Source organism: Ornithorhynchus anatinus, chromosome 5 (assembly GCF_004115215.2).
Source record: "Ornithorhynchus anatinus isolate Pmale09 chromosome 5, mOrnAna1.pri.v4, whole genome shotgun sequence".
NCBI classification, from domain to species: Eukaryota; Metazoa; Chordata; class Mammalia; order Monotremata; family Ornithorhynchidae; genus Ornithorhynchus; species Ornithorhynchus anatinus.
Window position 1 is genome coordinate 3,350,942 of NC_041732.1, and position 19,288 is coordinate 3,370,229.

At 53.8% G+C, this 19,288-nt stretch overlaps 2 protein-coding genes across 2 annotated transcripts; one reads left to right on the forward strand and one right to left on the reverse strand.

The window, feature by feature from the left end:
* Nucleotides 1-3,727: 3,727 nt before the first annotated feature.
* LOC114812055 (cytoglobin-2-like) lies at nucleotides 3,728-12,405 on the forward strand. Its single transcript, XM_029064815.2, has 5 exons — nucleotides 3,728-3,876; nucleotides 6,402-6,509; nucleotides 7,064-7,184; nucleotides 11,929-12,009; nucleotides 12,166-12,405. Exons 1-5 carry the CDS (start codon nucleotides 3,728-3,730, stop codon nucleotides 12,235-12,237), a joined length of 531 nt encoding a protein of 176 aa, XP_028920648.1. The 3' UTR covers nucleotides 12,238-12,405.
* A 626-nt stretch (nucleotides 12,406-13,031) lies between these two features.
* On the reverse strand, nucleotides 13,032-17,737 carry RPS16 (ribosomal protein S16). Its single transcript, XM_029064817.2, has 5 exons — nucleotides 17,557-17,737; nucleotides 14,820-14,921; nucleotides 14,641-14,737; nucleotides 13,842-13,889; nucleotides 13,032-13,220 (listed from the first exon to the last, which is right to left on the reverse strand). The coding sequence occupies exons 1-5, from the start codon at nucleotides 17,602-17,604 to the stop codon at nucleotides 13,075-13,077; spliced, it is 441 nt and encodes a 146-aa protein (XP_028920650.1). The 5' UTR covers nucleotides 17,605-17,737; the 3' UTR covers nucleotides 13,032-13,074.
* Nucleotides 17,738-19,288: the final 1,551 nt, after the last annotated feature.

Here is a 19,288-nt window from a genome sequence, read left to right on the forward strand (position 1 = left end):
GCTCCTGCCTCCCGGGCCCCCTCCCCACCCGGGGGTCTCTCCCCGCCCCGCCGGGGGGCTCCCCGAGGATGGGCCTGCCCTGTCCGGCCTCAGTCGCCCCCAACGACCCCCTGCGGCCTCATGGCCACCATCCTGACCCCCGAGCAGAGGGGCCGGCCGGGGCGGCAGGGGCGGGGGCCGGCCTGGGTCCTGGGAGACGGGAGTCCCGAACGCGGGGGCGCCCGGCCCAGCTATTCGACTACGGTGAATATCCAGATTGGGGGCAGGGGGAGAATCTCGACCCTGAGCAAGGCTCAGGTCAGCCTCACCCACCCCCTCCTGCCGCCCCCGGAGATCTCTGGCCTGCGCAGGGTCAACGGAAATCCCGTGGAGACCGCCCCCAGGACGTGACCCTTCCTCCACCCCGTGGGACCCCTGGTGCCCGGGCCCCGCCCGCCCCAGGAGGAATGGCCTAGGGGTCGGGGGCATACCGAGGGCCTGGTTCTCCTCTCGGGGACACACGGCCAGGAGCCGACCGGCCGATGGCTGCCCAGTGGGTCCCTGGGGTGCCCCACCTTGTTAGGGCCCTTAAGTGCTTTGAAACCCCCAGGGGAATGGGGCCAGGGTATTTAGTATTGTAATTAGTAATTAATTATTATTTTCTATGTTTGCACATTCTGGGTGCCGGAGCGTCAATCCCCTGCCTCAGTTTCCCTTCTTTGCCTCTCCCCGCTCTGGCGTCTGGACTAAGCCTGGGCAGGGAGCACTCCAGGGGAAAGCGACCACCCCTCCTCCTTGTCCCGGGGGTCCCCCCCACCCAGTTTAGCCCTGCCTCGCGGGGGGAGGAAGAGCCAACACCTGAGTGCTGGTCTCCTGTAGCCCCCCGCAAAACATATACACCTCAGGGCTCCCTGCCCCAACACATCCAATGTGTTATCGGCTCAGGAGTGGGGGTCCCGGGGTCGGGGGGGGGGTGGCTGAAGGTATTTGGGGTCTCAGCCTCCAGGACTGGAGTCCTCTCTACCTAGACAGAAGTGGCCAGGATGCCCCCATTCCCCGTCGTCCAACCAAAATGTCCCGCTCCTTGCCCCCAGCCCCTGCTATCACGCTGCCTCAGAGCTGGCACCGCTCCACACCCAGATGGAGATAGGGAAGAGAGGGGTGCCGGACCCCACCAAATGCCCTATTTCAATGCCTTCCTCCCCGACTTATTTATGCGGTCACAGCTCCTCGCCCGGAGGGCCGGGGAGTGCCCAGCCTGCTCGACCCCAGGGCTATCCATTTGGCCAGCACCCAGGCACTCAATAAAGGCCGGCCCGCCAGTGAGAGGGCCGGAAAGCTAGGGTGGACCTCTGCGTGGCTTCTGATTTCTTTCTGCGCCTTCCCAGTGGGCAGCTGGAACCTGTCTCCCCAAGCACTCCCGGGGTAGCGTGGCTTAGTGGGTAGAGCACGGGCCTGGGCAGCAGAAGGACCTGGGTTCTAATCCCGGATCCCCCACTCGTCTGCTGTGTCACCTTGAGAAAGTCACTTAACTGTGCCTCAGCTGCCTCATCTGTAAAATGAGGATTGAGAGTGTGAGCCTCATGAGGGACAGGGACTGTGTCCAGCCCGATTGCCTTGTATCAATGTGTAGGACAGTGCTTGGCACATGGTAAGTGCTTAACAAATACCATAATTATTATGATGATGTGGGACAGGGACTGTGTCCAATGTGATAATAACTTGTCTCTATCCCAGGGCTTAGAACAATGCTTGGCACAAAGTAAGTGCTTAAAAAGTCCAGTGCCTGTGGCCCGAGGTAGGGTTCGCACTTCCGGATAGCTGATCTGCCTCATTTCCATTCCACACTCGGTACAGGCAGCCATAGAGAAGCAGCGTGGCTCAGTGGAAAGAGCACGGCCTTGGGAGTCAGAGGTCATGGGTTCGAATCTCGACTCTGCCGCTTGTCAGCTGTGTGACTGGGCAAGTCACTTAACTTCTCTGTGCCTCAGTTACCTCATCTGTAAAATGAGGATCAAGACTGTGAGCCTCATGTGGGACAACCTGATTACCCTGTGTCTACCCCAGCGCTTAGAACAGTGCTTGGCACATAGTAAGCGCTTAACAAATACCAACATCATTATTGTTATTATTATTTCTGGCTGTCACCCCTTGCTCCCCCTCTCCCCACTCCCCCATCCCCTTCCTGGGGGTTTCCCCAGAGCCGCTTTGCCTGCGCAGCGGAGCCTATGAAACACCAAGACCATTTAAGAGCTGGGAATTGGGATGTCTGGGCTTTCAAGATGGGTGCCCCTTTCATTTATTCATTCGTTCAATTGTATTTATTGAGTACTAACTGGATGCAAAGCACTGTATTAAGCACTTGGGAGAGTATGATGCAACAATATATAGACACAGTCCCTGCCCACAACGAGCTGACAGTCTAGATGGGGGGAGACATAACTTAATATAAATTAATTAATGAAGATATGTGCATAAGTGCTGTGGGACTGTGGTGGGGGGGTCGTGGTGAAGGAAGGGAGCAAGTCAGGGTGACATAAGGGAATGGGAGAAGAGGAAAGGAGGAGTTAGGGAGGGCCTCTTGGAGGAGATGTGCCTTCAGTAAGGCTTTGAAGGCGAGGTGAGTCATTTTCTGTCAGATATGAGGATTTGAGGGCGTTCTAGAGGCAGGATGTGGGCCAGGGGTCAGCCGCGAGATGGACTAGATCAAGGTGGCATTAGAGGAGCAAAGTGTGCTGGCTGGGTTGTAGCAGGAGAATAGCCAGGTGAGGTAGGAGGGGGCAAGGTCATTGCCTGCTTTAAAGCCAAATGTGAGGATTTTTTGTTTGATTCGGAGGTGGGTGGGCAACCCCTGGAGGTTCTTGCGGAGTGGGGCAACGTGTCCTGAACGGTTTCTGGAGAAAAATGATCTGGGCAGCAGAGGGAAGTAGGGAATGGAGCGGGGAGAGACAGGAGGCTGGGAGCTCGGCGAGGAGGCTGATAGAGTAATCAAGGCGGGAGAGGAGAAGAGATTGGATTAACGTGGTCGCAATTTGGATGGAGAGGAAAGGGCGATGTCGTGAAGGTGCAGCCGACAGGTTTTAGTGATGGATTGAACATACGGGTCGAATGAGAGAGAGGGGAGTCGGGATAACGCCCAGGTTATGGGCTTGTGAGGCAGGAAGGATGGTGGTGCCTCAGTTTCCCGGGGTGTAGGGGGCTCTGCTTCGCCACGGCAGGCACCAGGGCCCGGGGGTCCGGATCACAGTGCGACAGGTGGCGCCCCAAGCTGATTCCTCCAAAACTTTGGTGTAAAAGAGGAGAAGCTCCGCCTCTCCCCTTTTCCACTCCCTCTCCCGGTCCCCGCCTTCGGCTCCGACCTGAGCGAGGAAGACCCTGGTTAACGGGACGGTCACCGGGCAGTTCCCTCCAGGACTCAACCCCCTCCTCCTTAGTGTGTCCCCCCACTCCAACCCTGCCCCAGCCCCCCCGCCCCCCCAGCCGCCCTGGGACCCTCTGCCACCCAGCAGCCGAGAGAGGAAGAGAAAAGGCAGGGGAGATTTGAGACTGGAGAGGGAAGCCTGGAGGGGAACCCCAAGATTTCCTGGTCTGGAGTTCTGGGGAAAGGAGGGGGTGCTGAGAGCCCGTTGGGGAGGGAGTGGGGGGTCTTTGAGGAGATGGAAGGGCAGGTTGCAGCGCCTTCCTTGCTCTCCTGCTCTCTAATCCCGAGTGCCTGTGTGTGTCCGTTCCCTCTGCAGCCGGGCCGGAGATGGGGTGCGCTCTGGCCAGCCCTGGCGGGGGGCCGGAGGTCGGGGTGGAGCCCGAGCCTCTATCCGCGGAGCAGAAGAGGCTGGTGCGGGACAGCTGGGCTGCCCTGCACCGAGACATCGGCCACATCGGGGTCATCGTCTTCATCAGGTAGGGACCCCTCCCCCCAGACTCCGGCCGGCCGGGATTCCCTCCGAGAGACCTGGCCGCCGGTCCCATCTCCCCCGCCCACAAACCTTAGCAAGGACCCCTCCCCCTTCCCCCCACCCCCCACACCTCCTTGGGCCTGTCTCGCCTACCCCCTCCCATCCCCCGATCCCCACAGATCCCTCCACTTCAGAGATCCCTATCCAACTCCCACCCATAGACCACCCCACACATAAGCTCCTCGCCCCTCCCTCCTAAAGACCCCATCCCCCTCCCACCCATAGACCGCCGGACAGATCCTCCCCGTTCCCTTCCTCCTAGAGAGTTCTATCCCCCTACCACCCATAGACCTCCGCAGACCCTCCCCTGGTAAAGACCCTTATCCCCTCCCTCCTAGAGACCCCTATCCCCCTCCCATCCAAAGGCCCCCTCTCATATATCCTCCCCATCCTAGGGACCGCTACCACGCCCAGATGCCCCCACCGCCCACCCCCAGAGACCCTCTCCATCCTCCTCCCTCCTAGGGGTCCTAACCTCCTTCATCCTAAAGACCTCTATCCTTCCCACCCATAGACACCCCCACAGATCCTCCCTATCCCTTCCCATCCACAGACACCCAAAACCTCCTGGACCCCCTATCCCTTTCCTTCCCAGAGACACCCATCCTCAGACTCTCTCACCCCCTTCCTTCCCACATATTCCCTCCCCCAACCCTCTCTTTCCCAGAGATCCCCATCCCCTGCCTGCCCACGGACCCCTACGAACCCCTCCGCTCCAGAGACACCCTCCCCAACCCTCTCTCCCACCCACAGACCCCTCTCACACAGAGAACCCCTTCTCCCCGGGGTGCCCCCTCCCCAAACTCTCCATCGTTCCCCCCAGCCCCAGGTCAAAGAGGGTCAGGGTCAAAGGTGAGGAATAGGGCCTCTCCTGGAGACTCAGCCTCTGTCGCTCATTGAAGGTGAGTTTCCATTGGTGTCACACACATTCATTCATTCAACCGTATTTATTGAGCCCTTACTGGGTGCAGACCGCTATACTAAGCGCTTGCAAAGTACAATTCAGCAATAAAGAGAGACAATCCCTACCCAATACTGGGTTTATGGTCTAGAAGTGGGGAGACAGACATCAAAACAAGTAAACAGGCATCAACATAAATAGAATTATAGATATGTATATATATATAGACAAGTGCTGTGGGGTGGGGAGAGGGGGATGGAGCAAAGGGAGTGGGTCAAGGTGACGTGGAGGGGAGGGGTAGCTGAGGAAAAGGGAGCCTTAGTCTGGGAAGGCTTCTTGGAGGAAGTGAGACTTCAGCAGGGCTTTGAAGGGAGGAAGTGTGATTGGTAGGACATGGGCCAGGGGTCGATAGTGGGACAGGCAAGATTGAGCCCCAGTGAGAAGGTGGGTGGCACCAGAGGAGCGTACTGTGCCAGCTGGGATGTAGAAGATGAGAAGGGAGGTTAGGTAAGGGGGCAAGGTGATGGACAGCTTTGAAGCCAATAGTGAGAAGTTTTTGTTTGATATGGTGGTTGACAGGCAACCACTGGAGGTTTTTTTTTTGGAGGGGGGGTGACGTGCCCACAACGTTTCTGTAGAAAGATAATCCAGGCAGTAGAGTGAAGTATGGACTGAAGTGGGGAGAGACAGGAGGTTGGGAGGTCAGAAAAGAAGCTAATGCAGTAATCCAGTCGGGATAGGATGAGTGATAGGGGGTCCTTACCTGACGCAGTGGAGGGCTGGCAAAGACCCAGGCGAACCCCCCCTCCCTTGCTGGAGCCAGGAAATTGGGGGGCTCTGCCCACGGAGGCTCTGCTCTCTCTCTCTCTCCCTGGAACAGCTCTCGCCTCGCTCCCTTCAGCCCTGACATTTACCAGGTCTGGGGGATGCAGTCCCCCCTCCCGGCCTCTCCAGCCCTTCTCCTCCGCAAAATCATCTCCTCCCCCATCATCTCTGCCCTTCTTCTTGCCTTCAATTTAACCCTTCCCTCTCCTTTTCCCCACTGAATGAGACTGGATCTGGGCGCCCGACTCTTGGGTCCTTTCCAGCTCCTCACTCTGGGCCACAGCGAGGGGGGCAGAGAGTCCAGCTGGTCTGAGAAACGCTTAGGAGGGGGAGAGGAGGGGACAGGACAAGGGAAGGAAAGAGCAGCTAGGGTGACGATGTGTGAGGGTGGAGAGGTGAGGAGGGTGGGGAGACCAGTCTTCGGCCCAGATCAGGAGAGAAGCAGGTTTCGAACTCAGTGCTGAGATCACCGCGTCCCCCAATGCCCCTTGTCCCCTGCAATCTTTCTCTGCCCCACCCCCAGGAGTGGGAACCATGCCGACTCACAACCACGGCCTCTGCCAGTCGCTAAATGGATTAACCAGGGCCTGTCTCCCTCCCCTGCTCTGAACTCTCTCTCCCCCTCTCCCCCTCCTTCAGGCCAAAGTCCCGGGGGGCGGGGAGGGGGCTTGGATGGATGACCCCGTGACCCTGTGCAGGTGGGGCAATAACTCTCCCCCCACACACATCAACCTTCCTCCCAGGCTCTTAGAGACTCACCCAGAATGCAAGGATGCCTTCTTCCATTTTCGAGACGTGGCTGACTTGGAGGAGCTGAGGAGCAGCAGAGAGCTGCAGGCTCATGGGCTCAGGTTTGGGGACCGCCCCTCTTTTGCCCCCCCCCCATCTCCATTTTCCCTTTTCCCCTCCAATTGGGTGACTTCTTGGGGCGAAGAGAGGGAAACTGAGGCAGGGGAAGAGAGTGGAGACAGAGCACAGGGCAGAGCCAGAACACGGCCATCTCCTGAAGTCCCCCTAGCCCTTACATAATAATAATGGTATTTGTTAAGTGCTTACTATGTGCCAAGCACTGTTCTGAGCGCTGGAGCACTGTTCTAAGCACTGGCCATACATGCTGAGGAGCTGAGGCTGGAGAGGGCCAGAGTACCCCACTAGTACCCAAGATCGTCCCACCTCCTGTGCCTTGACAGAACCCAGGTGGACAGCGTCCTATTTTTTTTTTTTTATGGCATTTGACTTACTATGTGTCCAGCACTTTTCTAAGCCCTGGGGTAGATACAAATCAATCAGGTTGGACCAGTCCCGGTCCCACAGGGGGCTCACAGACTCTCCCCCCACCCCTGGGCCCTACAGAACCCAGGCGGAGAGGACCAAAGCTTATCGATCTCTTGCCTCGCAACCCCAGGGTCATGTCCTTCATCGAGAAGACGGTGGCTCGGCTCGGGGAGCCAGAGCAGCTGCGGCAGCTGATGTGGGATTTGGGCCAAAGCCATCACCGCTACGGCGCCCCACCCCGCTACTACCAGGTTGGGGGGGGCGCGGGAGGGAGGGGAAGGCTGGGACGGGGGTGACAGGGAGAGGTGGGCGGGACCACCTGGCTGCCCAACCCCTAATAGTAATTAATAATGGTACTTGTTAAGCACTTACTATGTGCCAAGCACTATTCTAAGAGCTAGGGCAGATACAAGTTAGGTTGGACACGGTCCCTGTCCCATACAATCTTAATCCCCATTGTACAGATGAGGTAAGTGACGCCCAATGAAGTGATTTGCCCAAGGTCACTCGGCAGACATGTGGCGGAGCCGGGATTAGGACCTTCCGACTCCCAGGCCCGTGCTCTATTCACTAAGCCACAGTGATAATACTTTGGTGATATTTAAATGCTTAGTAAAATGCTCTGCACATAGTTAAGCCTTTGATGAATACCATTGATGATGATGATGTGCTGAGCAATGAACTGAACGTTGGGGATAGATACAAGATAATCAGGTCTTGCCCTTCCAAGGGCAGGTCCCAGAAAGGAGGTGGGAAAGACAGGGGAGGTGGGGAGAGGAGGGAGGTGGGAATAGACCCCTCAGGAGCAACAGGAAAAGGCAGAGTCCCTGCGCTCCAGGAGTTTACATTCAAATGGGGAAGGCATAAACTGAAAAATGGCCTGCAGTTAATGAGAAAAGACCCAATCGAGGTGAAACACTAAATAGTGACTGCTACATGAGGCTGTCAGGATAATGACTCCAGTCAATTAATCAATAATTATTGAGCTCTTTTCTGTGTGCAGAGCATTGTACTAAGTACTTGGGAGAGTATGGTGGAAATAGAAGACATTATCCCTGCCCAAGAGTGTACAATCTAGCAGGAGAGACATGTAGAAGAGATTAATGGACCTATAGATAAGTAAACAAAAATGAAAGATCATTCAGTGTTATTTACTGAGCACTTACTGGGTGCAGCGCTTACTATGTATGAAGTACTGTTCTAAGCACTGAGGTAGATACAAGGTAATCAGGTTGTCCCACATGGGGCTCACAGGCTTAATCTCCATTTTACAGATGAGGGAACTGAGGGATGGAGAAGTTAAGTGACTCGCCGAAGGTCATGCAGCAGACAAGTGGCGGAGCTGGGATTAGAACCCACGACCGCTGACTCTTTCCACAAAACCACGCTGCTTCCCCCTAAGCACTGGGAGAGTACAACATAACAATAAACAGACACATTCCCTGCCCACAATAAATTTACAGTCTAGAGGGGGACACAAATTACAGATTTGTACATTAGTGCTGTGGGACCGGGAGCGGGGATGAATAAAGGGAGCAAGTCAGGACAAAGCAAAAGGGAGTGGGGAGAGGAGATAAAGAGGTCTTAGCAGGGAAGGCCTCTTGGAGATGTGCCTTCAGTGAGGCTTGGAAGAGGGGGAGAATAATTGCCTATCGGATGTGAAGGAGAGTGTTATAGGCCAGAGGCAGGATGTGGGCAAAAGGTCAACAATGAGATAAAGAAGATAGACAAAAAGTGAAAATGTTTAATATTAGTGGAGCAAAGTGTGTGGGCTGGGTTGTAGGAGGAGAGTAGTGAGGTGAGGTAGGAAGGGGCAGGGAATTGACTGCTTTAAAGCCAATGGTGAAGAGTTTCTGTTTGTTATGGAGGTGGATGGACAACCACTGGAATTTCTTGAGGAGTGGGGAAACGTATCCTGAACATTTCTGTAGAAAAATGATCGAGGCAGCAGAGTGAAATATGGACTGGAGTGGGGAGAGACAGGAGGTAAGGAGGTCAGCAAGGAGGCTGATACAGTAAGCAAGGTGGGGTAATAAGTGATTGGATTAATGTGGCAGGAGTTTGGTTGGAGAGGAGAGGGTGGATTTGAACGATGTTGTGGAGGTAGAATCACCACGCTTAGTGATGGATGGAATGTATGGGTTGAATAAGAGAGGAGTCAAGGATAACGCCAAGGTTATAGGGTTGTAAGACAGGAAGGATGGTGGTGCCTTCTACAGTGATGGGTAAGTCACGGGGAGGACAGGGTTTGGGTGGGAAGATAAGTTCAGTTTTAGACATATTAAGTTTGAGATGACGGGAGGACATCCAAGTAGATATGCCTTGAAGGCAGGAGGAAGTGTGAGACTGCAGAGAGGGAAGAGAGATCAGAGCTGGAGATGTAGATTTAGTTATCATCTGCATAGAGGTGGTAGTTGAAGCCACGTGAGCGAATGCGTTCTCCAAGGGAGCGAGCGGAGATGGAGAATAGAAGGGGATCCAGAACCGAACCTTGAGGGGCACTCACAGTTAGGGGGTGGGAGGCAGAGGAGGAACCCGCGAAAGAGACTAAGAATGAGCAGCCAGAGATAGGAAAATCAAGAGAGGACAGCCGCATTGTAGCTGAGGTTGGATAAATTTTCTAGGAGAAGAGGGGCGGGGTCGACAGTGTCGAAGACAGCTGAGGAGTCGGGGAGGATCAGGATGGAGTAGAGGACATTGGATCTGGCAAAAAGGAGATCATCCGTGACCTCTGAAGAGGGTTCTGGGGAGTGAAGGGGAAGGAAGCCAGATTGGAGCGGGTCAGGGAGAGAAATTGGAGAAGACAAACTGGAAGCAGTGGGTGTAAACAACTTCCTTAAGGAGTTTGGAGAGGAATAGTAGGAGGGAGATGTGGCGATAAATGGAAGGAGCCGTGGGGTCAAAGGAGGTTTTTGACAAGGGCGTGTTTGAAAGTAGTGGGGAAGGAGTCATTTGAGAGCAAACAGTTGAGGATGGCAGTTAGGGAGAGGGGCAAGCGTTTTGATAAAGTGCAAAGGATGAGCAGGTGGAGAGGGTGGGTTTTGAGAGAAGTCAGGTAATCACCTCTAGAGATACTACTGAGAAAGATAGGAGAGTTGAAGAAGGGGCAGGATGGGACAGGAACTGGAGAAGGGCAGGGGAGATTTAGGGAGATCATGCCTGATAATCTCAATTTTCTCAATCAAATAGGTGGCCAGGTCATTAGAGGAAGGGATGGCGGAGGCAGAGGGACAGGGGGTTTGAGGAGGGAGTTAAAATGCCTAGAAGAACTGGCGAGGGCAATGGACATGGATGTCAGTGAGGATGGAGAAATAATTTTGCCGGGCAGAGAGGGCAGAGTTAAAGCACACAAGCATAAACTTGAAGTGGACCAAGTCAGTCTGATGTCTAGATTTCCGCCAGCAGCGCTCTGCGACTTGTGCACGAGAGCAAAGGAGGCAGGCCGTGGAAGTGATACAGGGCTGTGGGTTTGTGGTTCGGGATCAACAAAGGGATAGAACGAGTGAGTTGAGTTCAGTAGAGAGGGTGGTGTCGAGAGCGTCAATTTGTCTTCAAGGGAAGGTGGTTTGGATATGGAGGCTAAGTGGGACATGATGAATTGAGAATATTGGAGGGGGTCAAAAGATCAGGTTAGAATACTAGCAATGTACTTTCTCACAAATCCCCAGCACTTGTGTACATGTCTTTATACTTTTATTACTGATCTGAAATTGATTTTACTCTCTAGTCTCCCTTGCCCCCCTAATAAATGGTAAACTCCTTAAGGAGGGATTATATCTAATAACCCTCTTGAACTGACCCAAGTACTTTGTATAGCAGCGGTGTGACATAGTGGAAAGAGCATTGGGCCTCAAAGTCAGAGGACCTGGGTTCTGATCTTGGCTCCATCACTTGTTTGCTGTGTGGTGTTGGGCAAGTCATTTACCTTCTCTGTGCCTCAGACACTTCATCTCTAAAACAGAACAAATACCCGCTTTTCCTCAAACTAGAGAAGCAGTGTGATCTCATGGGAAGAGCATGGGTCTGGGAGTCAGAGGACCAAAGTTCTAATCCCAGCTTCACCATCTGTCTGCTGCGTAATCTTGGGCAAGTCACTTCCTTGTTATCTGCAAAATGGGAATTTAATCCTAACTCCCTCCTACTTAGACTGTGAGGCCCATGTAGGACAGGGACCGTTCAACCTGATTAACTTGTACCTACCCTAGTGCTTAGAACAGTGCTTGGCACATAGTAAATGCTTACAATACCATCACTATTGAATAATAATAATAATAATAATGTTGGTATTTGTTAAGCGCTTACTATGTGCCGAGCGCTGTTCTAAGCGCTGGGGTAGACACAGGGGAATCAGGTTGTCCCACGTGGGGGTCACAGTCTTAATCCCATTTTACGTGGGGCAGACTGTGTCTGATCTGCTTATACAACATTTACACCAGTGCTAAGGACAATGCTTGGCAAATAGTAAATGTTTAAATACAATTACTAGTAGGTGCTTAATAAATCCTATTGACTGTAGAGGGCATGGAAGTGTTGAGGTGGTAGATGGAGAACTTCAGGAAGGAAGGGGATGAGCAAGGAGTCAATCAGGGAATAATTATAATTGTGGTATTTAAGCACATACTGTGGGCTGGACACTATACTAAGCACTGTGGTAGATACAAATAAATCTGGTTTGACACAGTCCCTATCCCACATGGGGCTCAGTTTCAATCCTCATTTAACAGACGAGGTAACTGAGGCCCAGAAGTGACTTGTCCAAGGTCACGCAGCAGACAAGGATTAGAATCCATGACCTACTGACTCCCAGGCCTGGGCTCCATCCACTGAACCCTGCTGCCCTGGAGAAGGTGGCAAGTGAAGCCTGGCAGATTTGCAGGGAGAACCGAAGCAGGCAGGGGAGAGCTATGAGCAATGTGGGTGGGAGACAGTGGAGAGTGGTGACTCGGTTGGGAGGGAAGAGCAAGTGACCAACAGAGGTCCAATCCACACGCCTAGTACGTGGAAGAGCAGTTTCTCCAGGCAGCCCGGGACATGCTGGACCAGAAGTGGACGGAGGAGGTGGAGGCGGCCTGGAAGGTGAGTGTGGAGGGCCGGCGGCCAGTCTCTCACTGTCCACCCCCAGGGTGGGTGGGGAAAGGTGTGAGTCGGGACTCCTGGGTCCCTCTAACCCCCCACCCTGAGCCAGTGCCAATTTCCATCTGTCCATTTCTCCAAACCCATCTCCCGCAACAGAGCTTGTTCCGGTACCTGGTGGCTGTCATGAAGCTAGGCTACGCGGCCAGCGAAGAGGGAGGTGAGGACTGACCCTTCCACGGCTCTCCCACAGCCAGCCTTTAAAGCAGGGGGATGTCTCCCTTGCCACCCCAAGTATTTCCTAAGTCCACCCCCTTTCTGCTCCTGTGGAACCAAGGCCCCGACTTTCCCAACCCCACAAGAAGCTGCTTTCCAGTGAATTAAAAGCCAAGACCAGGGTGAGTGGTGGTTGTGTGGTGGGGGGGGGGGGGGGGGGGGTCGTGACCCTTGGATAGGGCAGTTTCTGGCCACCAGCCTGTCGGGAGCTGAGTCCACTGGCCCCTTCCCAACTCCAAGGGGAAAAGGGAAATTTCTGTTGCCACGGTCTGCCCAGGCAGCTCCTCATCCATGCCCCCATCCTCCCAAGACGCCACCCCTGACTTTTGGGAAGCAGCATAGTCTAGTGGATAGCGCACGGGCCAGGGAGTCAGAAGGACCTGGGCCCTAATACCGGCTGGTTCTGCCCCTCGTCTTCTGTGTGACCTTGGGCTTCCCTGGCCTCAGTCATCTGTAGTAAAATGGGGACTAAGACCGCAAACCCCATGTCCAACCTGATTAGCCTGTATTTACCCCAGTGTTTAGAACATTGCTTGGCACATACTAAGCGCTTAAACACCAACATTATTATTTCATAATATATTCCCCACCTCGGTGGCTCCTGAAAGGAATTCTTCCCCCAACTCAGACACTTGCTGACCACCCCCAGCTGAGAGCCTCCACACCCACCTCACGGGGCAGACGGACCCCTTCGACTCCCATCCCTTTAGAAGGGGGTGTCCTCCCGCCCATGAGACATGAGACACAAGTAGAGGTTCCCCAGGTTTATTGCAAAAATGCTGACCACACGTATTAACGGTAGGACTTCTGGTAGCGGGCGCGGGCTCCGGGGCCACCGAACTTCTTGGACTCGCAGCGGCGTGGGTCGGCCACCAGCAGGGTCCGGTCATACTGGATCAGGATGTCCTTGATCTCCTTCTTGGATGCCTCATCCACATCTGCGGGGGCGGGGAGAAGCATCAATCAGTTGACAGTATTTACTGAGTACTTACTATGTGCAGAGCTCTGTACTAAGCGCTTGGGAGGGTCTGATCTAATCGACAGATTCCTGCCCACAAGGACTCAGGGGCCAGCTCCTACCCAGCACAACCCAGGCCAAGGGAGGCAGATGGCGGAGAGGCAGCGTGCCTTAGTGGACAGAGCATGGGCCTGGGAGTCTGAAGGATCTGGGTTCTAATCCCAGCTCCACCATGACCTTGGATAAGTCACTTAACTTCTCTGGGCCTCAGTCACCTCATCTGAAAAATGGGGATGAAGAGTGCGCGCCCCATGGGGGACGGGGTCCAACCCAATTAACTGGTATCTACCCCAGTGCTTAAGTACCATCAATTATTACTATTATCAAAACAGCATTTACCGAGTGGTTCCTGGGAGCGTTCCTGCTTGGCCCAGGAATGATGGTTGAGCCCCCAACCTGCTGTCTCACCTATTCCCACCTCGCCCCACCTCGCCCACATGGACAGGGGATCTGAGTCACTGAGGGAGAGGAGAGAAGCCCCAAGTAGGAAGTCCTCTCCCAGGTCAGGGCCACCCTCCACCCCAACCAGCAGGTTACTTACATTTCTGGTAGTAGGCCACCAGGGCTTTGGAGATTGACTGGCGGATAGCTGGAGAAGGCGAAAGGAAAAACCTCGGTTAAGAGCTGCAGACACGGCTGGAAGGAACCAACAACACTCTCAAAGGGCCCGGACATCTCCCTCTTCACCAGAACCCTCTGCTAATAATTAGATGGGACAGTCTCTGTCCCACATGAGAGTCGTAGTTTAATCTACATTTTACAGATGGGGGAAACTGAAGCCCAAGAGTAAAGTGACTTGCCCAAAGTTACACAACAGACAAGCAGCAGAGCTACAATTAGAACACATGCTCTTCTGATTCCCAGGCCCGTGATCTATCCACTACGCTGTAGGTACAAACTACAGATTTTCTTCTCTAAAGATCCCCCTCCTCATCTCACTCCCCTCTGCCAATCTGATCAATGTGAGATCAGATCAGACGCCCCCAGCAAATCTAGTATTTTAGACTGACGTAACTTCCATCTCTTAAAGCTGGGTGTTTGCCTGTAGGTTAGGAATTCTCAAGAGATGATAATTAATCCCAGCTCCGCCACTTGTCTGCTATGTGACCTTGGGCAAATCGTTTCACTTTTCTGTACCTCAGTTACCTCATATGTAAAACGGGGATTGAGTGTGAGACCCAAAGAGGAAAGGGACTGTATCCAACCTGATTTGCTTATATCCACCCCAGCGCTTAATACGGTGCCTGACACCTAGGAAGCGCTTAACAAATATTATAATTATTGTTACAGGGGGCGATGTTAATGTCATTAAGTAACACCAAGCCGGCCCCATCACTCACCGTAGATCTGTGCGACGTGGCCGCCCCCCTTCACGCGGACTCTGATGTCGACCCCGGCGAAGCGTTCCTTGCCCAGCAGGAGCACGGGCTCCAGCAGCTATGAGGCAGATCAAATCCGAGTCAGACCCAATCAGCCGACCCCGGCACTCCACCCGACCCAAGGGTCCCCGCGGGCTCACTTTGTACTGCAGGGTCCGGGGCTCGATCATCTCCAGCGGCCTCCCATTCACCTTGATCAGCCCATTGCCTCTCTTGCAGTGGGCCACGGCCGTGGCGGTTTTCTGGAGAGGGGAGACGACCGTCAATCAACCGTATTTACTGAGTGATTACCTTGTGTAGGGCACTGTGCTAAGCCATTGAGAACAATATAACAATGTAACACATTTCTTGCCCTCAAGGAGCTTAGTGTAGAGGAGACATTAACATAAATAAGTGATGGACAGGGACATAAGTGTTGGGGGGCTGGGGCGAAGAAAGGGAGCAGGTCTGAGCGACGCAGAAGAGGGAGAAGGAAAGGGTCAGTCAGGGAAGGCCTCTTGGAAGCCTCTCATGCGCAACCCCCCTCCCTCCTTCATGGCTCCTGCTGGGATAACACTAATAGTAATAATAATGTTGGTATTTGTTAAGCGCTATGTGCCGAGCACTGTTCTAAGCACTGGGGTAGACACAGGGGAATCAGGTTGTCCCACATGGGGATCACAGACTTAATCTCCATTTTACAGATGAGGTAACTGAGGCACCGAGAAGTTAAGTGACTTGCCCAAAGTCACACAGCTGACAAGTGGCCGAGCCGGGATTTGAACCCATGACCTCTGCCTCCAAAGCCCGCGCTCTTTCCACTGAGCCACACTGCTTCTCGATAATAATGATGGTATTTGTTAAGTGCTTATTAAGTACCACACTCTGTTTTAAGCGCTGCAGTAGATACAAGGAAATCAATGTGGCTTAGTGGTAAGAGCCCTGGCATGGAAGTCAGAGGAAGTGGGTGCTAACCCCACTCGGCTGCAGGGCCTTGGGCAAGTCACTTTGCTTTTCTGCACCCCTGTGACCTCATCTGTAAAATGGGGATGAAGACTGTGAGCCCTACATGGGACAACCTCATTACCTTGTATCCCTCACCAGTGTTTAGTACAGTGGTTAGCATATAGTAAGCGCTTAGCACAAGCCATTATTATTGGGAGAAGCAGTGTGGCTCAGTGGCAAGAGCCCAGGCTTGGGAGTCAGAGGTCGTGGGTTCTAATCCCAGCCCCGCCGCTTGTCTGCTGGGTGACATTGGGCAAGTCACTTCACTTCTCTGTACCTCAGTTCCCTCATCTGTAAAATGGGGATGAAGACTGTGAGCCTCACTTGGGACCATCTGATGACTCTGTATCACCCCCAGCGCTTAGAACAGTGCTCTGCACAGAGTAAGTGCTTAAATACCAACATTATTATTATCATTATTATACTCTGGGCCTCAGTGGCCTCCTCTGTCAAATGGGGATGAAGACTGTGAGCCCCATGTGGGACAATCTCATCACCTTGTGTTCCTCTTCCCCAGCGCTTAGAGCAGTGCTTGGCACATAGTAAGCACTTAACAAATGCCATCAACCAATTAGTACAGTGCTCTGCACATAGTAATAATAATGTTGGTATTTGTTAAGCGCTTACTATGTGCCAAGCACTGTTTTAAGCATGCGTGGGGGGGGTGGGGCGTTACAAGGTGATCAAGTGGGGCTCACAGTCTTCATCCCCATTTTCCAGATGAGGTCACTGAGGCCCAGAGAAGTGAACTGACTGGCCCCAAGTCACCCAGCTGATGGGGGGGAGCCGGGATTGGAACCCACGACCCCTGACTCCTAACCCCAGGCTCTTTCCACAGTAAGTGCTCCGTAAGCGCTCGATTAGACTGTAAGCCCGTCAAACGGCAGGGACTGTCTCTATCTGTTGCCGACTTGTTCATCCCAAGCGCTTAGTACAGTGCTCTGCACATAGTAAGCGCTCAATAAATACTATTGAATAAATACTATTGAATGAAAGTAAATACTATTGAAGCAGCGTGGCTCTGTGGCAAGAGCCCGGGCTTGGGAGCCAGAGGTCGTGGGTTCGAATCCCGCCTCCGCCGCTTGCCTGCTGGGTGACTGTGGGCAAGTCACCACCTCTGGGCCTCAGTGACCTCACCTGTCAAATGGGGATGAAAACTGTGAGCCCCACGTGGGACAACTCGATCACCTTGTATTCCCCCCAGCGCTTAGAACAGTGCTCTGCGCATAGTAAGTGCTTAAACAGCTGTGTGCCTGTGGTTAAGTCACTTCACTTCTCTGTGCCTCAGTGACCTCATCTGTCAAATGGGGATGAAGCCTGGGAGCCTCCCGTGGGACCACCTGATGACCCTGGATCTCCCCCAGCGCTTAGAACAGTGCTCTGCACCTAGTAAGCGCTTAGCAAACACCAACATTATTCTTCTCTGGGCCTCAGTGACCTCATCTGTCAAATGGGGATGAAGCCTGGGAGCCTCCCGTGGGACCAGCTGATGACCCTGGATCTCCCCTAGCGCTTAGAACAGTGCTCTGCACCTAGTAAGCGCTCAGCAAATACCAACATTATTCCTCTCTGGGCCTCAGTGACCTCATCTGTCAAATGGGGATAAAGCCTGGGAGCCTCGCGTGGGACCAGCTGATGACCCTGGATCTCCCCCAGCGCTTAGAACAGTGCTCTGCGCAGAGTAAGCGCTTAACAAATACCAACATCATTAGTAAACCCCACTATTATAATTCTATTGAATGAATGAATGACGGGCCGCCTCCCCGGCAGCACGCGCCCCCCCCTCCCCTCTGCGCATGCGCGGGCCGAGCGAGCGCATGAAGGGGGGAGGGGTCGATGGAGTCGCTCCAGCGCGGACCCCGAAGGCCACGGAGACCGTCCGCTCCTTCTCACCTTGCGTCCGAAGACCTGGACGGACTGGAGGGGGCCCTTGGCCGGCATGGCGGAAAGAAGAGGGAAGCTCGGGGACGCTGCACCGCCGCCGCCGTCCTCACCTCACGAGGCCCAGGCCGCAAAGAGGCGGACGGGTCCGCCCCGCCCGCTTTTCAGGGGCCACGCGGCCGTCAAGCGACTTTGCGGCGTTTTGCGACGCCTGGTTGCCAGGCGACTGGCGCTTTACGGCGAGGGCGGGGCGGGGGGCGCGCGCCTGAGCGGGGGAGGGAGGCCCCGAGCCAGGGAAAGAGGGAGGAAGAAAGAGAAAGGAAAAAGAAAGGGAATATGGACGAGGAGCAAGGGGAGACAGGCACAGAAATGGAAGGCCGAGCCCGGCACTGGGCGGGGATGGGCTCTGGCTGTTGCTGAGCTGTCCATTCCAAGCGCTTAGTCCACTGCTCTGCCCACAGCGCTCCATAAATATGATTGAAGCACGTGTAGAGAAGCACTGTGGCTCAGGGGCAAGAGCAGGGCTTGGGGAGTCAGAGGTCGTGGGTTCTAATCGCGCTCCGCCACTCGTCTGCTGTGTGACCTGGGGCAGGTCACGTCTCTGGGCCTCAGTGGCCTCATCTGTTAAAATGGGGGTTAAAAAATGTGAGCCCCACGTGGCACAAGCTGATGACCCTGTATGTCCCCCAACGCTTAGAACAGTGCTCTGCACATAGTAAGCCCCTAACAGTTACCTTAATTATTATTATTATCATTAAGTCTTCGATCTTGATCCCTGCTCTGCCACTTGTCAGCCGTGTGACTGTGGGCAAGTCACTTAACTTCTCTGTGCCTCAGTTACCCCTTCTGTAAAATGGGGATTAAGACTGTGAGCCTCACGTGGGACAACCTGATTACCCTGTATCTACCCCACATAGTAAGACATAGTAAGCACTTAACAAATACCAACATTATTATTATTATGATGAGGTTGGTATTTGTTAAGCACTTACTATGTGCAGAGCACTGTTCTAAGGGCTGGGGTAGACACAGGGGAATCAGGTTGTCCCACGTGGGGCTCACAGTCTTCATCCCCATTTTACAGATGAGGTCACTGAGGCCCAGAGAAGTGAAATGACTTGCCCACAGTCACACAGCTGCCAAGTGGCAGAGCTGGAATTCGAACCCATGACCTCTGACTCCCAAGCCTGGGCTCCTTCTACTGAGCCTCGCTGCTTCTCTTGGAAGTCTGCTTCTAGAGAAGCAAGGTGGCTCAGAGGCAAGAGACCAGGCTTGGGAGTCAGAGGTCATGAGTTCTAAACCCGCCTCCGCCATTTGTCTGCTGTGTGACTTTGGGCAAGTCACTTCACTTCTCTGGGCCTCAGTTAACATCTGTAAAATGGGGATTAAGCCTGTGAGCTTCACGTGGGACAACCTGATCACCTTGTGTCCTCCCCAGTGCTTAGAACAGTGCTTTGCACATAGTAAGCAATTAACAAATGCCATCGTTATTATCCGGTTGCCCGTAGGGCCTGAGCTGTTTACCCCAAAGCGCAACTTGGCCTATCTTAGTAGAGAAGCAGCGTGGCTCAGTGGAAAGAACCTGGGTTTAGGAGTCAGAGGTCATGGATTCTAATAATGGCATTTGTTAAGCGCTTACTATGTGCAAATCACTGTTTTAAGTGCTGGAAAGGATACAAAGTGATCAGGTTGTTTCACATGGGGCTCCCAGTCTTCATTCCCATTTTACAGATGAGGTAAGTGA